At 44.7% G+C, this 23,194-nt stretch overlaps 3 protein-coding genes across 6 annotated transcripts in view; all 3 read left to right on the plus strand.

Annotated features, from left to right (window-relative positions):
- LOC147440929 (uncharacterized) overlaps positions 1-23,194 on the plus strand; it is a 70,209-nt gene that overhangs the window by 4,517 nt on the left and 42,498 nt on the right. The gene's annotated exons all lie outside the window — the stretch shown is intronic.
- Positions 1,502-15,479, plus strand: LOC147440930 (uncharacterized). The gene is made up of 3 exons (XM_086483813.1): positions 1,502-1,608; positions 14,012-14,687; positions 15,204-15,479. Exons 1-3 carry the CDS (start codon positions 1,502-1,504, stop codon positions 15,207-15,209), a joined length of 789 nt encoding a protein of 262 aa, XP_086339939.1. The 3' UTR covers positions 15,210-15,479.
- Positions 16,012-16,964, plus strand: LOC147440931 (uncharacterized). Its single transcript, XM_086482730.1, has one exon. It carries the CDS (start codon positions 16,362-16,364, stop codon positions 16,908-16,910), a length of 549 nt encoding a protein of 182 aa, XP_086338856.1. The 5' UTR covers positions 16,012-16,361; the 3' UTR covers positions 16,911-16,964.

The raw sequence follows: 23,194 nt of genomic DNA on the forward strand, positions 1-23,194 counted from the left end.
TGAGTTGCTAGAGGCTTCCCCTCCTCTCGAGGAAATCTCTCTCTCTCTCTCCAAAAATATTTGGGTTGAATGCAGGTGACCATTTAAATAGCAGGAGAGGCAAGTGTCAAATCATTCATTTCCATGAGCTGAACACACAGAACGACATGTCTGGTGTTTTGAAAAAAAATCAAGACTTGACTTTTTCAGAGGGCATGGATCCATTCTATCTGAGCACCTCTTGAAGACCAATGCATCTTGATCCACTCCTTGATGCATCTAGATCGGTCTTCTAGATCCTTTTGGATCTTCTTACTATGAGAAGCAAGGAGCATAGAGGGCTTGCCTCTTTGGGAATGGCCATTGCCTGCTTCAGGGTGATGGCAAGGAGAAGCAGTTTCTGCAGGGATTCTGTCGGAGCTTCGGGGACAAATTTGAGTAAGTGCCTTGATGGATGCCCACTTCTCCTGGGTCAGGGGCTTGGACGCCATGTTGCTACTCTTGTGGAGTGTGCTACATTCGGCACTACTAAGGAGCGGTGTGGGGAGGAGATTGGACTGATCCCAAGCGTTGGTTCTGGCAGGGGGTAGGTGAAAATACCAAGAGGGGGGTGTGCATTTTGGAGCATGATTATGCCCTAACAAGACAGGGGGGAGGAGGAGGAGGATCTCACCCACCGTGGTGCAAAAAAGTGGGGAAGAGGATGCAGGGCCATCAAATCTTCTCCCTTTGCAAGTTGGCAACTGCTTTTCCACAGGTAGGGTGCATGTTGCTGCTCATAGCCTGAGCCCGTAGAGGCTTCCCCTCCTCTATGGGAAATCTCTCTCTCTCTCTCTCTCTCTCTCTCTCTCTCTCTCTCTCTCTCTCTCTCTCTCTCTCTCTCTCTCTCCCCCCCCTCCCCCCAACATAGCTGGGCATGCTTTGCCTATCCGTTGTGCCATGTTGTTGAATTTTGGCCATTGTTCTAGGTTGGGCAACATAAGGTACCACCGGCCCAGCATGAGCGCCCTTCATGGTCGCGACTCTCCAGCTGGCCCCGTCGCCCACCTATCGCCATTACTGGTACGAGTTTCACCGCGACCGCCTTTGACAGCCTCTCTCTCTCCTTTGCCCCCCCTTTGAGCTCTCTCTCTCTCTCTCTCTCTCTCTCTCTCTCTCTCTCTCTCTCTCTCTCTTTGTCGCTCCCTCACTTTTGGCTTATAGCCTTCATCTCGCAGAACATGACACGTGTAAAGGGTCACTTCCTCCGCCATATTATGTTAGTTGATGATTGGAGAACACCCTTGTTGGACTCCACTCTTTTGAATAAGGAGTCTTGAGTTCAACTCTCGTCTAATAGATCTTTGAGGTCTCTTGGGATAGCTTCCCACTACGTTAAAAATTCTCTTCTTCTTCTTCTTCTTCTCCCTCTCTAGATTTATAGTTAAGTGCACACCGTGGACCCACAGAGGATGAGTGTGCATGAAAATGAGAATCTTTTCTTTTTTATCTATTATGGAAAGCACTATTTAGGCAATTCCGCATGGCCACTACAAAAGGAATGAGTCGAGAGTTTGGAGAGGGATGGCCGGAGTTGGGAGTGAAGGTAGCCAAACAGGCAAGGAGTGGAGGTACTGTTTGGGAGTGGAGGTATCTTTCTACTCTGTTATGCGAGGCCAAATTTTGGCAAGTCCACGTGGCTCCAAGCAGAGGTGGTCAAGCTGTTAATGAGCAAGGAACACATCCGAGGACCCAAAATTATGCTTGGTTGAGGGGGTGGGAGGCAAACAAGCGGAGGCAAACACACACACACACACACACACACACACACACACACACACACACACACACACACACACACACACACACACACACACACACACACACACACACACACACACACACACAGAGCTTCTTGCATGAGGAGTTGCAACAACAACGAGGATGAGAAGGAGTAAATGCCAAGGAATTAGCCTCTCTTTCTGTCTCTGTTGTGGACTGATCATCATGCAAGGTTGGGATGGCCGCCCCTAGGCCCCAATATGGTTGCACGAAGAGAACTCGCACCTTCTCTTCAATGCACACTTCTAGACAGGGCAGAATGGTGCATTGCTTGAGTGAAGACTAAAAGGTAGAACATGCAAGAACCAATTGGACGCCCTCATGGATGTATAAGCTGGGCAGGCCCAAACACGACTAAAGATACCATGACAGAGAGGATGAATATAGAAGGGATCATAGCCACCTTCACTCGATTCTGTTGTTATAGGCATACTACTATTCCCTTCTCTTTCACGTGCGCCTATAGTCTAACCAAGATTTTGTGTTTCCTGAGTGATGACCAAAAAACTGAGTCAGAGGTGATTGAAGGACTCACATAGAGCATCTATGTATCTAATTACAGGGGAGGAGATATTGATTTCCATATGGTAGCCCATCTCGTCTCCCACATAGTGTGTCACAGCTACATGATGCTCAGTCTCCCAAAGAAGGTGTTGGCATAAGGCGGGCTGCTTTTCAGGCAACCCACTCTCCACGTGTCCATTTATGATGAGTCCAACAAAACTTTTGGCTGAGAGAGAGAGAGAGAGAGAGAGAGAGAGAGAGAGAGAGAGAGAGAGAGAGAGAGAGAGAGGGCAGAAGCTGAGGCCTCAGTTAGCAAGAAAAGGGAAGAGAATCTCCTATGCATTTTCTCTTGGCTCTCTAAACGCGTTCACTTTGTTTGTTTTTGCTTCTGCTGGCCCATGGCACATGCATTGAATCTCTCTCTCTCTCTCTCTCTCTCTCTCTCTCTCTCTCTCTCTCTCTCTCTCTCTCTCTCTCTCTCTCCCCCCCCCCCCCCCCCCCGGGCGAGTCAATGGTGACCCTTCAACAACTAATTGAATGGATTTTGGAGAGCAACAAGCTTGACAGTGTCCGAAGTTGACTCAGGTGAGAAAGAATAAGAAGAGTAGAATTATAACTGCTGAAGATGCAACAAGACTGTTGGAGATGACTCATTATGCTTCCAAATACTAGGAGAGACCCCAATCCCTAGTCATTAATGGCAACCCTTGTTTTGACTCATTGAAGTGTGGAAGAAGATGAGTGGAGTGATATAGCAAAGGCCTTCCATTTGGAAGCAATATAGGCTTTATCATGTGGTCAAATAGGAGGTATATAGATACGATAAAAGAGTCTTGTTTTTTTGGGCGAGATGCAGGCTTCATGTATAGTATAGTAGATGTGAATGCATTTTGGTCTTTTGTAGTCTTTGTTAATTTTTGGGTGTGGCTGGTCAAGAGCTCTTGGAGCCATGATAGTGAGCATAGGTGTAGAATGGAAGATGTGGTGTAATTACCTCTTATGTCAAAGCTACCACTCTGCTACTACCAGTGCAGTGGAAGGGCAAGAAGCTAGCGCTGTATTAATGGTGGTCAGCAAAAAGGCAGCCAGTTGCTTGATCGCTAGTTAATCATCATGATGGGGTGGGGAGAGGGAGACGGTGGGCTACTGCTTTAGGTCAGATGTTGTAGCAAAGGACTCCAACTTATAGACTCGGCACAGATGCTTCTACTGACTACCCTCATTGGAGAAGCGTGCCCCTACAACCTCTATCACTAGAGAGAGAGAGAGAGAGAGAGAGAGAGAGAGAGAGAGAGAGAGAGACAGAGAGAGATTGATTGAATTATCATCCATGAAGGTCACATATGACCTATGGGACCAAAAAAAAAACATTACAATGCTGCTTCTAAGTGGAGGCATTGGGTACATATCAGTTGCGGACTGAGGGTCTATTGGCTAGGAAGAAAGAAAAGAACAAAAACTAAAACTAAAACTAAATTTAAGAGGGGTCAGAGAGACCAGTTTGGGAGTTCAAATCTCTTGGATGATGGATTTACCGCCTCAATAGACTGTCCATTTTCCTTGTGTGTGTGTGTGTGTGTGTGTGTGTGTGTGTGTGTGTGTGTGTGTGTGTGTGTGAGAGAGAGAGAGAGAGAGAGAGAGAGAGAGAGAGAGAGAGAGAGAGAGGTTGTAGCAGTAGTCTCGATTGTAGTATGCAAGTGACATCAATGAATTTGAAGGATAAAATATTAAAACTCGAATATAATTAATTCACCTCTAAAAAATTTAAAGATGAGAAACGCAAAAAAATCTAGAGAGGTTTACTAGTAAAACCGTTAAATATAACCATCAATTGTTGGAAAGTCTCCAGTGCAATGCTCAAGAAAAGCCTAGGTTTAGTGTAATGCCACTTACAAAATACCACATGTCTTCAAAAGGTAAATTTGGCTAGGAGAGCCAATTTGTGGTGGAGAGTGGGATTGATGGGGAGCTAGGGAGCCAAACCTTGCAAGATGATGCATAAGGGCTCCTAACCCTTCAACTCACCTTGCATCTAAGAAGCTGATGATATCAAGCATAGCATCCCTACCCTGAAAGAGGGGTAGTTTCAGTTTGATTGCTTCTATGGGAACATCTTGTATTCTCTCCTTGGCGAGAGCATCTGCCTCTTGATTTTCTACCCTAGGGACATGAAATAACTGCACTGCTTCAAACTTTCTTAGAAGATCCTTAACTTGGGGCAATTGGCCAAGTAAAACCTGATTTTTTCAAAACCAAGTGCCATTTATCGGCTTTATCAAAAGCATAGCATCGCCAAACACATTTAGGTGTTGAATCCCTTGCAAAATACATTGTTCTAATCTAAGAATTAAAGCTATGTACTCTGCTTCATTGTTGGAGTGGGAGTGTAATAGCTGCCCATTAGAGAATACCTTTTCCTTTTGCTAATTGAAAATGATGATGCCAGCTGCAGCCTGGTCCACTGTTCTTTTGTATGCTCCATCAAAGAAAAGAGAATGAGCTCTTTCTAGCTTAGGAATTTCTACCATTGGTGTCACTTCCTTACCTTTTGTGTTGACCTTTAGCTTCTCCTCATAGTGACGATGAGTAAGAATACTTGCTAGACTAGCCCTGGTGGAGTTTTCTACCTGCATGGTGTAATCAAACTTTTGTAATCTAACAAGCCACTTAGAGATTCTAGATGAGACATCCATATGTTGCATCACATATGGAAAGACTTCTTCCATTTTCAGAATTACAAAGGGTCTAGGCAATAGATAAGAGTGGAACTTTGTAGTGGTAAACATCAATGCAAGCACCATGTGCTCTACTGTTGTGAATCATTTTTCTGATGGGATCATGACACAACTAGAGAAGTAGATAGGACGCATGAAAGAGTTTTGGGGGTCCTATTGCATTAGTACGGCTCCAACGGTGTATCACTTCCTACATTGGGTTCATATAAAATGGCTCATCCCATCTAAGGGGTGCAATGGTGGGAAGAGTAGCCAGGATCTGTTTCACTTCCGTAAACTGCTCCTCATTTTCTTCACTACGTAGGAAGACATCTTTATGGGTGACTTGTTGTAGAGGGAGAACCACCTGAGAGAGCAAGTGAATGAATTTGCTCAAGTACCTTACCTTTTGAAGAAAAGACACCAATTGCTTAGTTGTGGTGGCTGATGACAAAGATGCCAAAACTTGAATCTTGCTAGGGTTAGCCTCAATCCCTTTTGCTGAAATTACATGGCCAAGAAGAGTGACCTTGCTTTCACCAATGTGACACTTATCCACGTTAAGTTGGTCACCCAAGGTTTGCAGGCTAGCCGGGCCATCATAGACCTTGCTCAAATGGAGGGAGCGAGAACTGTAGATGCAAAAATCATCTATGAAGACTCATATTGACTTACCAAAGTATGGCTAGAAGACAAGAGTTACATAGCGTTGGAATGTGGCCGGAGCGTTGGTGAGGCCAAAAGGCATCACCCTGTAAGCAAAACATCCCCATGGTGTTATGAAAGTTGTCTTTTTTTGGTCTTCTTCTGCAATGCAAATATGAAAATAGCCCGAATATCCACCACATACTCTGTAGCGTTCATGACCTGCTACCTCATTGAGAATTTCATCTTGAAATGGGAGGGGAAAATGATCCCTCTTTGTTGCTGTGTTGAGAGGTTTGTACTCTACACAAACTCTCCACTTACCATTCTTCTTTGGTGTGACTACCACTGGAGAGACCCACTCTGAGTCTTCGATGGGGTAAATGAAACCTGCTTGTAGCAAATTCCTTACCTCTTTGAGCAATGCTTCTTGTTGAATTACCCCAAGCCTTCTGAGCTTTTGCACTACGGGTTTACTTCCTTCCTTGAGTCTTATGCAGTGTTGTACCATTGTGATGCCTGTGATCTTGTCATAACCATTAATGAACAATGTGGTGAAGTTACCTAGCATAGAGACATATTCTTTCCTCTCTTCACCAGTTAACTCACTGGAGAGCATTCGATGTAACTTACTTGTATCCACCAAGGGTTGCGTACTTGATGGTCCCTCTTGGTTCTCCGGTGGTGTTTTAGATTGTGTCAATCTTTTTGGGTCTTTGAGGATGACCCCCATTAGTTCGATGCTACTGTCGCTCTCTTCAGTTGTTGTTGTCTCTTCTCCTGAGGTGGTCGAAGAGTCACTGGTGAACTCATTTTCTTTCGATGCCTCCAAGATCATGTTGCGTTGCTTTCCAGTCTTCATGTCATAGAATATGGGCTTCCCTTTAACATCCTTCATTTGGATCATTCCGGTACTCCAGTCTTGCTTAGCCTCCATGGCCATGAGCCAGGGTCTTCCAAGAATGATTGGGTAGCCCTCCCCTTTGTGTGGCATGACAAAAATGTCTACCTCCACTTCTGTGTTGAATGCCTTTACTTTGACTGCATTTACAATGCCTACGCACTTCACTCTGACGTTATTTGCCATTTTAGCTCGGCAAGGTGCCAGCCTACTTGCCTCTAGGCCTAGATGCCAGCCTACTTGCCTCTAGGCCTAGATGGTGCATCATTTTCTCACTCATGATGCATATCTATGCACCACCATCTATGTAGACGTTTGAGATATGTTGCCCCTTGATGTGGGCATCCATGGTTGGTAGGATCTCGTCAAGATTCTTCCCAGAGATAACCCCAACTATCCTTGGTCTTGATTTTCTTGTACTTACCATCTTCGTCCATTGCCTCCTCATACTTGGTGCAAGATGGAGTAATTGGGGCCAAGTTATCTTTGGACCCTACATTAATACATCCTGAACTAGGTCATATGGTTTAGCATTCTCATCCAATGAAAAATCCACAAGGTCGATCTTTCGTCAAGGCTTAGATGCCTGCTTGCTAGACTCGCCTTTTCCTTTTATCTTCTCCTCCGTTTGAGAGGCTTCTTCATGCTTGGCACGCTTCACTCCCATGGCATCCACTTCTTCTACCTTTCCTTTTTCTTTATTCTTCTCTCCGATCGGTTCTTCCACCTTGCCTTCCCTTTAGCTTCCAGGCTAATGACACTCAGTGCTTGGTTTCCAGTAGGTGGTGTAGGTAGCGGTGGAATAAGAGGTTGTGGTGGTGGTGTTGGTTGTACAGGTGGTCGAAGGATTTGGACTGGTGGAATCGGCCCTGGTTGCCTGGGTGGTGGTGGTCTTGCCCTTGGTGGGGAGATCTGATTTTGTCTTCCTCCTCTATTGAAGTTTTGCCTTCTCGAATGTGGGCAGTAATACATGCCATGGCCGTTCTCCCCACAATTTTAGTAGTGGTATTCTCAATTTTGCCTTAGTTGTCTTCTCCCTTGCTCTAGATCTCTGACAGGTGCATGCCCTTGCTACACCAAATGCACGGATAAACTTTCAAGCTGAGTAGTGATGCGACTCAATAGATCTTGCTGCTCTTTTGATGCCTCTTGCGGTTGGGCTCTCTAAGCGGCTGTTGCAGTCACTGGGGTTAGTTGGACTAAGCTCGATCCTCTGACTCATTGACTCTTGCTTACATGCTCGATCCTCTGACTCGTTGACTCTTGCTTACATGCACAGCTTCTTATCTTTAAGGCGGGCTACTTCCACTGCCAACTCATACGTTGCAGGGAATCTCCCCTTTACTTTCTCTTTAAGTAGTTCTTCTTCAAGAAATTAGGTGCTCCTTCACCTTCCTCCAATGAGGCAACCCATCGCTCTCACAAATCCACAAACTTGGATTCGTAAGTGGCATACTCTAGCAGACTTCCCTGCTTTCACTCTATCAGCAACTACCATAACTTTTCTGAGGTTGTGCCTCTACCAAACCTCTTCACAAAGGCAGCACGTAGCAAATCCCATGCATTCTTGTTAGCTTGGGGCAAAGCATTGTACCAAGACTTGGACTCTACTTTCCTCAGTAGAGGAAAAATTTGTAGTCGTGAGGCATCATCATCCTTGTTGAAAACCACACAAGCAATGTCAAAGTCATCCAAAAAATTGGTGGTGATGTCTTCTCCCTTTTTTCCACTGAATGTGGGAAAAGAGACTCTTTCCATGGTAGTAACTCGATAAGCAGGGAATTACAAACTCTTTTTTCTTTTTAAATCACAAATGACATCAGTGGCTCAGAGCGGCTTTCTTACGCGGTTGGGTGGATAGATTTATAATAGGAGCTAAGAGGGTCGCAAAGCTAGAACAGAATAAAGGTGCTTACATCAAAAGAGTGGTAGTAATCAAGAAGAGGTAAGATGACGGGACGTGGAGATCTCAGGATTTCATTTAGCATTTCTGCTCCGAATAGGAAAACAATCTTTTGCCGGTAGAATATCTTCCATTCAATATATATATTTACATGCATGTGTTGCAAGAAATGGAAAGGAAAGACTCTTGGCCTATAGTTATTATCCATGTCGGGTGTAGGGAACTGATTACTTAGAGTTGCATACCGTAAGTGTTGACAAGGTGACACCTTCACCACATGCCTCTACCTCCTGTTGAAGTCCGCACAATCCTCCACATTAGGTTCAAAACAGACTGGGTGAGAAGAGTCTACCTCAATTGGCTTTCCATTTTGCATGCGGCGCGACGACGCTTGGGTGGTCACACTTCACTTGAACTCTCTAGGCCTAGAGAGAGCGCAGGCCCACTTACGTCCACCAAATGCTTTAGGCTCCATGGCTTGGATTTCGTGGTTGATGTAGTTGACGACTCTTCTCGGACCATTAGAGAGAAAACACTTGGTGCTACACAAAATCTGACTGTTGTGAGAGTGTTGCCGTTTTCAAAAACAAAACTCACCGTTCTTTCTTTACCTCCTCTATCGGCACTCATTTACAGAACGCTTTGGTTGACGATAGTGACGACATTTCGTAGCCCTCCCACTTAATGCTCTTGATTTGCGGTTAGCATGAGCAATGCGAGATGGGGAGCTTACCTCTTGGGTATTGATGACCCTACAGCGTCGCAGCAGTATTTCAATGAAGGCGGTCAGTGTTTCTTGAATCTCTTCCTCCTCCGTTCTCCATTTGGAGAATTCTTGCAGCCATTTGTCCATGGTCGACAATGTGTGTTGTTTACAGCATTGTAAACTGGAGGTTTTTGAGAAGCCCTCACCAGTAAGGGCACCAAATGACGAGCGCAAAGTGCGACACGGACCCCGATGGCCTCAAACGCAAGGACCGTGCACGTCGAGCTGGCCATGGGAAATGAAAAGGGGGCACCACCTAGCTTTGGGCAGCTAGGACGCGGACAACGGTGTGTTGAAATAGCACACACACACACACACACACACACACACACACAGGTGCAGGTGATGAAAACCCCTTGGGATGTGAGGGAATTTTAAATCACTGCGATATTTACAGAAACCTTAGCTTCAACGAGATGGCGACTATGGTGATAGAGAGAGATAGTGAGCCTATAGTGCATTCTCTAGAGGTGATTCCATAAGCACGGAGATTTTGCTCTTGTGTATGAGTGGAAACCCTTGGAGTCAGGGTGTGGACATGGCTTCCTTCTCATAGTGCTAACTTCCCAAAATGATGCCCTAAAATCCCCTTTCTCTTTATGCAAGTGTTGCCAGTCCCCCTGATAGTGACCTCTCAGTGCCCTTTTATAGGTGTAGGTTGCATTAGGTTAGGATAATCTGATTAAGTTAGGGTCCTAATCAGGAGAGACATAGCAAGGAATTGGGTCCCAGATGGTTGATCCTTGCTTTGTCTTAGGAGAATTTTTAAAATGATATCTCCTAGGTGGGCCTTTGTGACCATCACCTAGAGAGAGGTCATAATTTACAATGGGTTTTTATACAAGATTTTTGGCTTGAAACTGGAAAACAATAATAACCTACGAATCTTACTGCGGAGATGCACAGTGGATGAGATGTCGGCGAATGGCGGGCCTCGCTGGTGCGTCAGTGTAGTGCATTTTGCCAGTTTTGGGGTCGGTCGGGGCATGCCTTTGGCGTCACTTCTTGATTTTAGGTTTCCACAGCGTGATTTTTTTTGCCGTCCTTCTTTGGTGTTCGACGTCGATGCCAAAAAAACTTTTGTGGGTGCGTATGACGTGCGTGTACTGTGTGTTTATGTGTGTGCACGTATGCATTTGAATGTGTGTGTATGTGCGTATTCGAGAGTGTACGGAATTGTGTGAGTGTTTTTTAAAAGTGATGTGAGTGTGTGTGCGTATGGCTCGGGGTTGTGTGTGGGTGTGTCTCTGTGTGTCGGCAAGAGGGTGCATGGGAACGAGATATATATATATATATTATTGTATTTTTTTTATTTTACGTGCTGGTTGCTTACTTGCAGGGTACAAAAATGAGGGAGAGAGAGAACGAGAGGGTAGGGGCGTGAGAGGGATGGGGTGTGTGTGTGTGTGTGTGTGTGTGTGTGTAGGTAGAGAGAGAGAAAAAAAATTGTTGCACCCGCATGGGGTTCTTTGGTTGGCCCACGACACAGGAAAGTGAGAGAGAGGGCGGGAGTGAGAGATGGGGAGAAGGAGTGTGAGGGGTAGTGTGGTGTGTGTGTGTGTGTGTGTGTGTGTGAGTGAGTGAGTCTGTAGGTAGCGAGGGGTAGTGTGGTGTGTCTGTGTGTGTATGTGTGTGTGTGTGTGTGTGTGTGTGTGTGTGTGTGTGTGCGCCTGTGTAGGTAGCGAGAGAGAGAGAGAGATTGTTGTCCTCTGGCTGCACTGGTTCAGTTTCTACTCAGAGAGAGAGAGAGAGAGAGAGAGAGAGAGAGAGAGAGAGAGAGAGAGAGAGAGAGAGAGAGAGAGAGAGAGATGGTGAGCGGTGGGGAGAGAGGGAGGAAGGGGTGAGGGAGTTGGGAAGAGAGAGTGAGAGGGTGTCTGTGGTGTATGGGTGGGTGTGACGAGAGAGAGAGAGAGAGAGAGAGAGAGAGAGAGAGAGAGAGAGAGAGAGTGATGGAGATTCAACGAGAGGGAGAGAGTGATTGGATGAGGGTGTGGGTGAACAAGGGAGAGAGGGAGAGAGTATGGAGAGTGTGAGAGATAGGGTGAGGGATATAGCGGGCCAGGGAGAGAGAGAGAGGAAGTGGGTAAAGGGGGCGGAGTGGATGAGGGAGAGAGAGTAGGGGAGCGTCCTACCTTGGTTGACAAACAAGAGGGGAAGACAGGGGGCTTGGTGAGGACAAGAGAGTGTGGACAAGCGGGGAGAGGGAGAGAGTGGCATGGCGGCCCACTAGAGGGAGAAAGAGGGAATATGGATGAGAGGGGTGAGAGAGATAGTAGTGAGAGTGTGTGTGAATAATGAAAGAGAGAGAGAGAGAGAGAGAGAGAGAGAGAGAGAGAGAGAGAGAGAGAGAGTTCTTGTCCCCAAGCATGGCGGCCCCTGAGAGAGAGAAAGTTTGTTTTATGCACCCATTGGGCTAGGTGACACAGGAGAGAGAGAGAGAGAGAGAGAGAGAGAGAGAGAGAGAGAGAGAGAGAGAGAGAGAGAGAGAGAGAGAGAGAGAGAGAGAGAGAGAGAGAGAGAGAAAGAGAGAGAGAGAGAGAGAGAGAGAGAGAGACTATGTTGGCGGAGCCGAGCACGAGAGAGAGGAGTTGTCTTCTGGTGATAATGGAGGAGTGTGGCCAAACTGAGAGGCGGCCCCCCACCTGCAAGCATGGAAGGGGTGGTGGTGCATGCAAAAAACATTTTTTTTATTGTTTTCCTCATATTATGCTCCTTCCCAAGTGGGGTTGGTTATCACGGCCGCGGTTTCGAAAACCAACCATCAATGCATGCCATGGGCCCACGGTCCGGGCCGAGCGTGCTTAGCCGCTTGAAGGAAACATTTAGTAGAGCCACTCGCTCCGAACATGGAGCTAACGATGTAAATGAGGGGGGTGGGAAAGTATAATTGCCATTCATGACCAACGTAGACCCCATGCTCTGGAGAGTGTGCACGTGAATACTCCATTCACTGCACCCCCTGACTCTTCAGAGCTACTCTCCTCCAAAGTTATATTACCTGATCATAGAATCCTTGCCAAAGTGCAAGAGGTTGAGAGGTATATCATTGCGGCTAGGGAAAAGGAAATCAAGAGCTTACGCAAGGCAGCACAACGAAGAGAATTAAAATCAAAAGCCACTATGTCAATATCCCTGCTAGGAGAGCAATCGAGTGCTCCTGAATTAGCGACCACTAAGGGTCAACCCATAGAGAGCCACATTGCATCTAGTTCAAAGGACACCCCTAGCACCTCAATCCTAGATGGAGCATTCCTAAATGACAACTGGGAGTACGAACTACAAACGAAAACTCTAACCGACCTATACACAGGTCACACCTATCACGTGGATTGGTTAGATGTCCTACAATCCACAATGGGTGCTACTAGTGTAGAGGATCAATAACAAAGAGTTTGTGAGGTCATCCATAGGGTTATTGAGATAGAGAGACAAAACAAGGGGATCCACATGCCTTCAACGAGTCTCATGAGATTCTTGGATACAGGGAAGGCTAAACAACCAACCTTATCGCAAATGGAGACTCCCTCGGTAAGTCCGATGGATCCTCCATATGTTGTTTCGCCAGGGGTCTCAGTGCAATCTGAGCCCACAAGTGATAACTTTACCTTTCAAAGTCTAGCTCATCTTTCCCTTGATGACACCACGGCTACCATGCCTACCCCAATGATGGGCATGCCAAGAAACATGCCATGGACCTCATTTGTTAGTAAAGCACCACTACATGGTAGCTCAATGCCTGCGACAGTACCTACAAGTGTGTACCAATCGTATACACCTATGGCTCCTCATACTCATGTAGCTCCTACCCCTCCCATTGTTTCAAAAACCTATGCTCCACAACCACAACACCCAAGCTCTTATTTCAATGGGACCATACCGGCTAGCATTAGCATGTCACATCCAATGTCTGTTATGCCTAGAGCCACACATATGAACTTTGGACTGCCACATGGCACAACACCGTATCAAACTTGGAACCCAATGGCTTCCTATGCGCCAAGCCCAATAATCCCTACTCCATATGTAGTCTCTGAAGCGCCTTCACCCATGGTGCCTGCTCACTTAGGTGACTTGTCAACATTTGCTCAAGCTATCGGTCGATCTATTGCTGAGAATATGCGTAACACACCTGATAGAGAGCCTAGAAGTAAGGCGGTACAAATAGCCAAGCTCACACAAAAATTTAGTGGAGATGGGGATGTGAGAAAGCATATCAAAGTGTTTGAACAAATATGTGATTTCCTAGGAGAACAGAATGACCTACATAAGAGTAATGGGTGGATGCATGAATAGGTGGACCAAAAAGCCTGTCCCGGACAAAGGTTTTATAACTGGTACATAAAACCATCTATATTAGTTCAATTCGATATATTCTTTTGAACAGATTTTTAATTAAATATAGAATTTCCACAGCTTTTTGTTAAATATAGAAGACGGCTCTGTACCTCTTAACTATGCACGTCAGCCAGCTCTTCACACCATTACTATTTCCACGTCTCTTTTTCAAATATAGAAGACGGCTCTGTAGCTCTTAACTATGCACGTCAGCCAGCTCTTTGTCTTCCCGCTCTCTCGTTTTCCTGTCTCTCTCTAACTCTCTGTGTACGAGCACAGATTACTGTTTTACTTTGTAGGCCTATCACACATCTATTGATGTCATATACTGCTCTTGCTCTCTGTAGGCCTATCACCTTGCTCAATCTCTCCCTCTCTAGCATGGAGCAAGAATCTCACATTGTATGTGACTGCTCTCAGCCTCACTGTGAACTGTGTGCTAGGTATGTTGTCGATGCGGTCAAGGAATGTCATGCTAGGAGAAAGAGGGAGCGGCATGCTAAGAACAAGCTTGAGCAGGTAGCACGTGAGGAAGATAATGATCAAAATGGTGCTGATGATGCAAAGCGTCAAAGACTTTGCAATGACCTTGTTATGCTCTTCAATCGGTGTACAAAGGCCCTCGATGTTGCATCACGCTCAGATATTTTGTGCAAGTTTGTCAATCATCCTTCTCTTGGAGACCTTGAAATTCCCAGGGCACAAACAACCTTCGTTGAAGTCATACGCAACACAATAGATGCAATCAAATTACCTAAGAGCGGACATGAGCTCTTTCTTAACAGGTTCATCACCACAATGCTTATGAATGTTGAGTGTACATCTACCTCAAAAGTGAATGTTTCAGCTGCATCTAAGTTGCTAAATTTGCACAAGAGGAACTTCATAGCTGCAAAGAATAGTCGGTTGAGGGCAGCAGGTGATGGAAATTTTCCAATCTCTTTGTGTGCTAGACAGCCCATGGATCGTGGTTTCATAACACCTGATGAGAAAGAGTTGATCTTCTCTTTTTGGATGTCTAACACTCGTGTTTCACCCAATAAGAAGGATGTGTGCAGAAAGCGTATTGGAAGAAATTCATATGTCAAACATCCTGTGCATCTTGTTGAACAATCTCAGGTAATAACTTGCTTCACTATATCCATTTTTGTTTTGTAATATTTTCATTCATGACCTATATTCACTATAATTGGGTTGATAAGAGTAGATATGAAATCAGATATGAAGGAAGTTATAAATGGAAATAAGGGGAATCTGTATTTGGTCCTAGACTAAGAGTAGATAAATATTGGATGTGAAGGAGAATATAAATGGAAACATGGGTGAAAGCATGGTTTGGTGGTACAGAAAAAGGACCTATTTTGCTTCTACCTAGTTGGTACTTCTACATATGTCCACACTTTGGAGGGAACCTTTTTTTTCATCTATGTTAAAGAATGGTAGGAGGGAAATTTGTATGAAATAAACTTTCCGTGAAAGAAAACGTGGGTGGGGCAATAAGTAATGGGAGTGGTGTTTTGAAACCGTGCCAAAAGTCACATCACAAACTGCGTTTGTGAGCGGCGCAGTTGCTCAACACATTTTCCAACTTCCGCCTTGCTCTCTTACTACATCGCCTTTTGCAAACCATTACAGTTGTAGATAACAAGCTCCCCGGCTACTTACAATCAGGAAGATGAGGACGCCAGCGAGGAAATCAGCAGCCAAAGCGTCACCGAACAATGGGAAAAAGAAGAAGAGGACAATGGATGCAAAATCCCCTCGGAACATCGACACCCCAAATACGAGGGCTATCAAGGGGGCCTCCTTTGTGGAGAGGGAGAAACCTGCTGTGTCCATGGAGACTTCATTTAAGCCTGGGCCTCTTTTTGCCGATGATGAGACTCCACGGTCATCTACAACATCTAAAGGTAGGTGCTATGAGAGCTGTGCGTTTTCTGGTGATTTACCATTTTCTTTTCCATGCATGCAAGCTTCTGCATGTCTTTTATCTGATGAGTTCTGCATTTGCTTTTTTTGCATGCAGCAAGTACATGTGCATGTTTGGGATCTTCTTAGGAATTTAGGGTTTAGGAAAGTTACAAAGTTACATGTATAAGCTGCTCTTTGAATTGCTAACTTGCATGCATGCAAGTGAAAAAATCAGTATATGTTGTGCATGAGCATAGCACAAAGTTGAAGCTCAGTAGGGATGTCAGCATAACCAAATTTGGTTAGTACCAAATTTGGTACTAACCAGTACCAAATTTGATACTAACCACAACCAAAATTGGCTTTGTACACAACTGAATTTTGCAATTGTCACCTGAATGACATACATTCATTTCATTCCATGTGTTTTGTTTTCCACAACTGAAATGAGGCATATAATGAGGGCATGTCTTTACTTGCGTGTTGTTTCCACATCGCAGGAAAAAACAAGATGGAGGAGTACCCTATCTTGACAAAGTTCTGCTATACAGCAAAAGAGCTTCATGATGAGTATGGTTTGAGCATGGAGGGGGTGCTGCCAAAGGATCTTACAGCCTAGATGACATCCCCGATGACCAGTGGCTCGCTGTATTCAGGCATTCCAGCCAGAAGAAGACAAAGATTTAATTAAATCACGTGCAACCACGGCTTCAGGATGAATGCAGGTTCTTGTTCCATAAGGTGTACCAAGCCCCACCATCATGTGGGGAGATCACTACAAAATTTTCCCGTTGTTTTGCATATGAGAAGTGTCATGCAGCCACAAAGGACCCTGCGGGCCATAGGGTTGCATGGGCCAGGTTTGGTGAGAGTGTACTAAACATGTGTTCCTCTCGACAAGGCGGCTTGGAAAAGAAGGTTGAGAATTGGCGAAAGGCAAACGGTGCATCCCAAGGAGGCCACCCGTCAAATACCAAGAAGCCCCGACTTACGCCAGTCGGTAGTATGCTCCCTACACAGAAAGTCCCCCCACAGCGTCATGAGGAGAAGACACCTGATTATATTGCAGACCTTGAAGCTATGGTTGGGAGAGTCCCTCGGACATGTGTCGGGGTAGTCGATAGGCTGAAAGAGCTGACAATGTCTCTGAAGCAGAAGAAGGAAACACTCTTGAGGGCAGAGGGTTCCAATAAACTTGTCAAGCAGATTATGGATGACATCAAGGAATATGAGACCCAACTGGAAACACTGAGAGAGGCCAACACTAGCGATGACGCAGAAATCAATGTGATAGAAGCTGATTTGGCTGCCAGTCGAAGGATGCTACGTCGATACGGAATCAGTGAAGATACGTCATTGCTCGACAAGGAGATTCTAGAGCAACAGGTGCTGGTAGTTTTGGGAGTTTTTGGTAGAACTGTTTATCATTAGGGAATTTCGGAGGTCATTTGGAGGGCCTTCTAAGAAAATGTATTTTTTGCAGTCTCTCTCTAGAAAAAATGGTGAAATAATAGAGCTGGGTCTTTCATAGTAAAAGTTCAAAAAGTGTACTTTAAGTAGATTCCTTACTCTTCTGAAAATTCGTTCGTAGTGATTGAGGGATAATCCTCTTTTCAGTTGCATTGAATGAACCTCATCAATATGGAGGGAATGAGGCTAACATGGAGGGATGAAGGCATAGCCGCTATTCACTTTCCATTAAACCTGCACATTTGGCTAATGGCTAAAGGAGTACGAGCGGAAGTGCGACGCGAGAGAGAGTGCGCGAAGAAGAGCACGACGATATGGTGAACTCGCTCTACTGTAATGTGTAGAGCATAGTGAGTTCTTATTAGGTTTTTACAAAAGAATATGTGTATATACCTGGCGGCCCGCCCACTTACCTGGGCGACCACATTGGGCTTTATACCCCAACAACCTCCCACTTAAAGTCCAATGTGGTACTTTAAGTGTGAGAGAAGCTACTATACAAGCTAATATACAAGAGATGTAGAGAAGTGATGTACTACCCTACACCTAACTGCTTGCGAAAATGCGCAAAGCTCTGTGAGGGAAGTCCTTTTGTAAGTAGATCAGCAGGATTTTCTGTGGTGTGAACTTTGACAAGCTGAAGTTGCTTATCCTCGAGCATTTCCCTGATGAAATGATACTTCACATCCACATGCTTTGTCTTTGAGTGATAAACTGGATTGCGAGCCAATTGTATAGCACTTTGACTATCACAATATAACACAGGCATCTCTTCTTTGATTCCCAAATCTGTTACTAGTCGATTAAGCCAAATTGATTCTTTGCATGCCTCTGATGCTACAACATATTCAGCCTCTGTAGTAGACTGAGTAACACAATCTTGTAATCTAGAACGCCATGATACTGCTCCACCAGCCAATGTAAAGACATACCCTGACGTAGACCTTCGGTTGTCTAAGTCACATGCATAATCTGAGTCTGTAAAACCCTTTACACTTAGCTCCTGACTCCCATAGCATATACGCATACTCTTTGTAGCTTTCACGTATCTCAATATTCCTTTCACTGCCTCCCAATGTTTCTTGCCTGGGTTTGACATGTATCGACTTACTACTCCCACTACAAATGCAATGTCTGGGCGAGTAGCAATCATTGCATACATCAAACTACCCACTGCAGACACATATGGAATCTTATCCATTTCAGCCTGTTCTTCCTCAGACACAGGACAATCTTGTTTGCTAAGTTTCACATATGGTGGCAATGGAACACTCAATGCCTTTCCCTTGTACATATTGAAACGTTGCAAAACCTTGTCAATATACTCTGTTTGAGATAACCAAATCAACTTCTTTGATCTGTCTCTCTCAATGCACATACCAAGTATATGACTTGCCTCACCCATGTCTTTCATGTCAAACGATTTTGCCATCTTTGACTTCAAAGCTGAAATTTCTTCCAAGTGCTTGCCAGCAATCAACATGTCATTCACATACAAAATAAGGATCAGCCAACTGCCATCCTTAGCCTTCTTTGTATATAGACAGTGATCGAACTCACTACGAAACTTGTGGAATTTATGGTACCATGCCCTCAATGATTGTTTTAAGCCATAAAGACTCTTTCACAATTGGCATACCCAATCTTCCTTGCCTTTCTCAACAAACCCTTCTGGCTGCTGCATGTAAATTTCCACATCTAAATCACCATGCAAGAACGCTGTCTTGACATCCATTTGGTGCAACACCAAATCTAATATGGCAACCAATGCAAGAAAGCATTTCAATGTAGTCATCTTGACCACCGGAGAGAAGACTTCATCAAAGTCAATGCCTTGTTCTTGCTTAAAGCCCTTGGCAACAAGCCTTGCTTTGTACTTTGGCTGACTATCATGAGCGGTGATCTTATACCTGTAAACCCATTTACAGGGTAGAGCCTTTTTGCCCCGTGGTAATTTAACTAGCTTCCATGTCTGGTTTTTATGGAGAGCTGTCATCTCTGACTGCATGGCCAATTGCCAATTCTCGGAGTCCTTCATTTGCACTGCTTCCTTGTAACATCAAGGCTCATTGCAATCAGTCAACATGACATAGTTCATAGAGGGAACAAACCTATCAGGAGGTCGCGTGACACGTCCAAATCTACGCACAATAGGTGGCTCAGGCTCAGCCACAACCTGTGGTTCCACTCTATCCTGTCCTTGCTGCTCTTGAGCCGTGACATTTTGTCTTGCACGTGCAGGTCCATCTTCTTGGAAGACAACTCTTCTAATCTCCTCAACCCTCTCTGGTTTAGAATGATATTTGGATTCATTAAAGTGAACATCATTGCTGTGGACAACCTTTGTGGATTCGGGATCCCAAAGTCCGTACCCCATCTCACCAGAATAACCATAGCCTAGAAAGATGCACTTTCTACTCTTTGGCTCAAGTTTGTTCCTAAATTCCTTTGGAACGTGAGTATATGCCTCACAGCCAAAGACTTTGAGATGCTTGTATGAGGACATTTTGCCTTACCATACCATCTCTGGCAATGAATCCTTCTGCAAAACCTTGTTAGGATATCTATTTACAAGATGAACAGCTGTTGATACAGCTTCAGCCCGAAACCCATTTGGCAGCTGTGCATTAGACAACATACTTCTGACCTTCTCTTGTATGGTCCTATTCATCCTCTCAGCAACACCATTTTGAGGAGGATTGTAAGGAGTAGTAAGTTCACGTTTTATACCTTTTGACTCACAAAAGTCCTGAAAGGCCTTTGAAACATACTCTCCACCATTGTCAGTGCGTAAGCATTTAAGCTTCTTGCCTCTCTGATTCTCCACAAGTGTCACAAACGTTTTGAAAACACTAAACGCTTCATCCTTGTGCTTGAGAAAGTAAACCCATACTTTCCTCGAGTAATCATCTATAAATGTCATAAAGTAAGAAGCTCCCCCTAGAAATAGGTTAGGCATAGGTCCACACAAATCACTATGAACAAGTGCCAACTGTGTATCTCGTCTACTGCTTCTATGCTTATGTGGCTGCTTTGTTTGATTACCATACAGACAATGTTCACAGAATTCAAAATCATTAAATGAAAATCCAGGCAAATAACTAGAACGAGACAAGATTTCCATTCCCTTCTTGGACATATGTCCTAATCGGCTATGCCACAAAGAAACGTTCGGCTGCTCGGTTACATTGATTACATTTTTAGAGAGATTTGATACATAAATCATGTAAAGTCCTCCAGACTTTACTCCATGTGCTACTGTCATAGAACCCTTGGATATCTTCCACATGTTCTGTCCAAAAATGGTGACGTAGCCAGCATCATCAAGTAAACCTGTGCTGATCAAGCTCTTTGTAATTGCGGGAACATGTCTCACATTCTTTAGCGTGAAAGAAGAGCCATTCTGAAACTTCAATTGAACATCTCCAACAACTAAGATCTCACATGTTTGCCCATTGCCTAGCCAAACATGATCTTTAGTGGTCACATAAGAAGTTAACCACTTCTTGTTTGGAGACACATGAAGTGATGCCCATGAGTTTATAATCCAGTCACTCAGTGCATTTCCATCAGATGTTGTAAGAAGAGCTGAGTCCATTGTATTCTTCAAGAAGTAGATGTCTCCTGACACTAGACTGTCATCCTCTGCAACAGTGTTTGTCACATTTATTTCTTGAATCTTCACTGAGGACTTGTTCTTCTTACCATGGTCTTCAGCTTTCTCTTTGCCTTTTTCTGCTTTCCATTCTCTGCAGTCTCTTTTCATGTGACCCATCTTGCCACAATGGTAGCATTCTATGTCACTCTTGCCTTTAGCACTGCGGGACTTGCTACGAGACTGATTCCTCTTTCCACCTTTGTACTTTTCTTTGGTCCTTCCCCTGACAACTAAGGCTGTTCCTTTGCCTTTGTCCATTTTCTTTCTATTGGTTTCTTCAGTAAGCAGACTTTCTTCTACACCTGCTATGTTCAAACCATCTGGAGGTGCAGAATTACTCAAAGCTGTGCGAAAAGTGTCCCAACTTTCCGGCAATGTGATCAACAGGAACATAGCTCTAACAGGTTCATCAAACTTGACACCTAGAGCTGACAACTGACTATAGATTTTGTTGAATTCATTCAGATGATTGGACATAGGTGTCCCTTCTTTCATCTTCAAGTCAACAAGCTTCTTAAGCCAGTATACCTGTGAAGCTGCACTCTGCTTCTCATAAAGATCACTCAGCTTTAACCATGCTTGATAAGCCGACATCTCGTCTGCTACATTGAAGTAAACGCTTTCTGCCAAAGTCAGCATAATGGTAGAAAGTGCCAATTCATCCATTTCGCTCCATTCATCTTCGTCCATATCTTCTGGTTTTACCCCCTTGAGCTTTATAGGTTTTATCTGCTTCTTTTGTACCAACACGTGCCAAATCTGCTTCTTCCACAATGGGAAATTGGTTCCATCCAGCTTCTTGATATTGTAAAGAGCAGTGTCCTGTGATCCAGCCATAGCTACGCTTCACAGTAGTTTACTTTTCTGGGAAAAATTTGGCAGAGTTTCCCCTGTAAACTGACCTCTGAACCAATATCAACCTGTCAAATGAACCAAGAAAGCTTCAAATTCTGCAAAAATTTTGGCAGAGTCTCCTTTGTAAAATGGCTCTGGTGTACTAAAAACATACCAAAAAACAACTCAAAAAACACTGTCTCTCTGACACTGTAAGCTGTGGGTAAACCTGTCCTGCACCTGTATTGTCTCTCACTGTCCTATCACTGTCCTATAAGCATAGACTGCGACAATGCCTCAACGGAAGTAAAGCAAAGATGCAATCCCAACTATTTAACTCACAGTCAATACATCCTAGCTGCCTATCTAAGGGTGCTTGAGGGATCGCTCCAAGACCTGTATCACCGAAAGGATCTCAACATTCGAGAATCCCCCAGCTCAATAAAACCTCACTCGACCCTCAACAAAGGCTGCAGTAAATCTGACAGTACATAGACTTCCCACAAAGTCATACATCCACAAATTTCCCACTGTATGCTGTAACCGCTGCGGCGGTTGTTTGCTGCGTGACTCACAGCCAGCAAACCCTCAACAGATATACATCATCTCTGACAAAACATCCCATGTGGAAGTACCTGCAATGTCAGGATGAAATCTGGAATATCAAACAGCAAACACAAGCTACCTGATGAACTAGTGAATGCCGCCTACAGTCTGTGTGTAGATGCGCCCGTGTCATATGTGACACGCCTCCAAGAACTGTGAGCCGTCCTTCGATGTGTAGACATCCACAAATCAACACTCTGCGAGTGTCGATATCCTTAGCACCTGCAGTCGTAGGCCAAAAACCCCAAATTTGCAATGTCGGATCTGCACCCGTCGAGACCACGTAGTCGAAAATGGCCTGCGCAGACCTTTGTCGAAGCCGAATGGTGGCCGAGATGACCTGAGAATGAAATTCTGACAACACCAAGCCCTTCAGGCTTGCCCACGAGATTTGGGGCCGTTTCTTCGCCTGTCGAATTTCACTCCAATCTGAGTTGGTGACTCTAGCCTCCTGCAGTGCTGCCCCGAGCCTCGATCTGAGCTCTGATACCAGTTGAAGGAGTACGAGCGGAAGTGCGACGCGAGAGAGAGTGCGAGAAGAAGAGCACGAGGATATGATGAACTTGCTCTACTGTAATGTGTAGAGCATAGTGAGTTCTTATTAGGTTTTTACAAAAGAATATGTGTACATAGCTGGCGGCCCGCCCACTTACCTGGGCGACCACATTGGGCTTTATACCCCAACAATGGTGCACTCCTCAAATGGCACAAATGTTACCCAGAAACGAGCCAAATATCACCTTCACATTGATTTGGACAATGAGTACCAACCATTGATTAAGCGTAGTAAAACAAACACACATATACCTCCCGCTTCCATAGACACGCTCAGAGCTCAAGGAGCTAAACAAATAGATATCTGGACGAGAGGCTCTCTCTACCCTAAGAATCCAATGACTAATGCGTCTCCACCGTTTGTCAATCCTACAAGCTTATTTACCTTTGCTTGTGATGGAGAAAAGGGCCTTCTAGGTTATTGTAAATCTCTTACAAGAGAAGCTGAAACTTACAAGGGCATTCTCCAAGCTCAACAATGTGAGATTGTTCTCCTTTCACATTTACATTCTACAGATCAGGTTACCATTTTGCAACACAAAACAGAGGTACAAGAACTGAAAGGAAAGGTGCGAAGTTGTCAAATGAAGGA

Source organism: Adiantum capillus-veneris, chromosome 15, assembly GCF_014529385.1.
Source record: "Adiantum capillus-veneris isolate H3 chromosome 15, ASM1452938v2, whole genome shotgun sequence".
In the NCBI taxonomy this organism is placed as follows: domain Eukaryota; kingdom Viridiplantae; phylum Streptophyta; class Polypodiopsida; order Polypodiales; family Pteridaceae; genus Adiantum; species Adiantum capillus-veneris.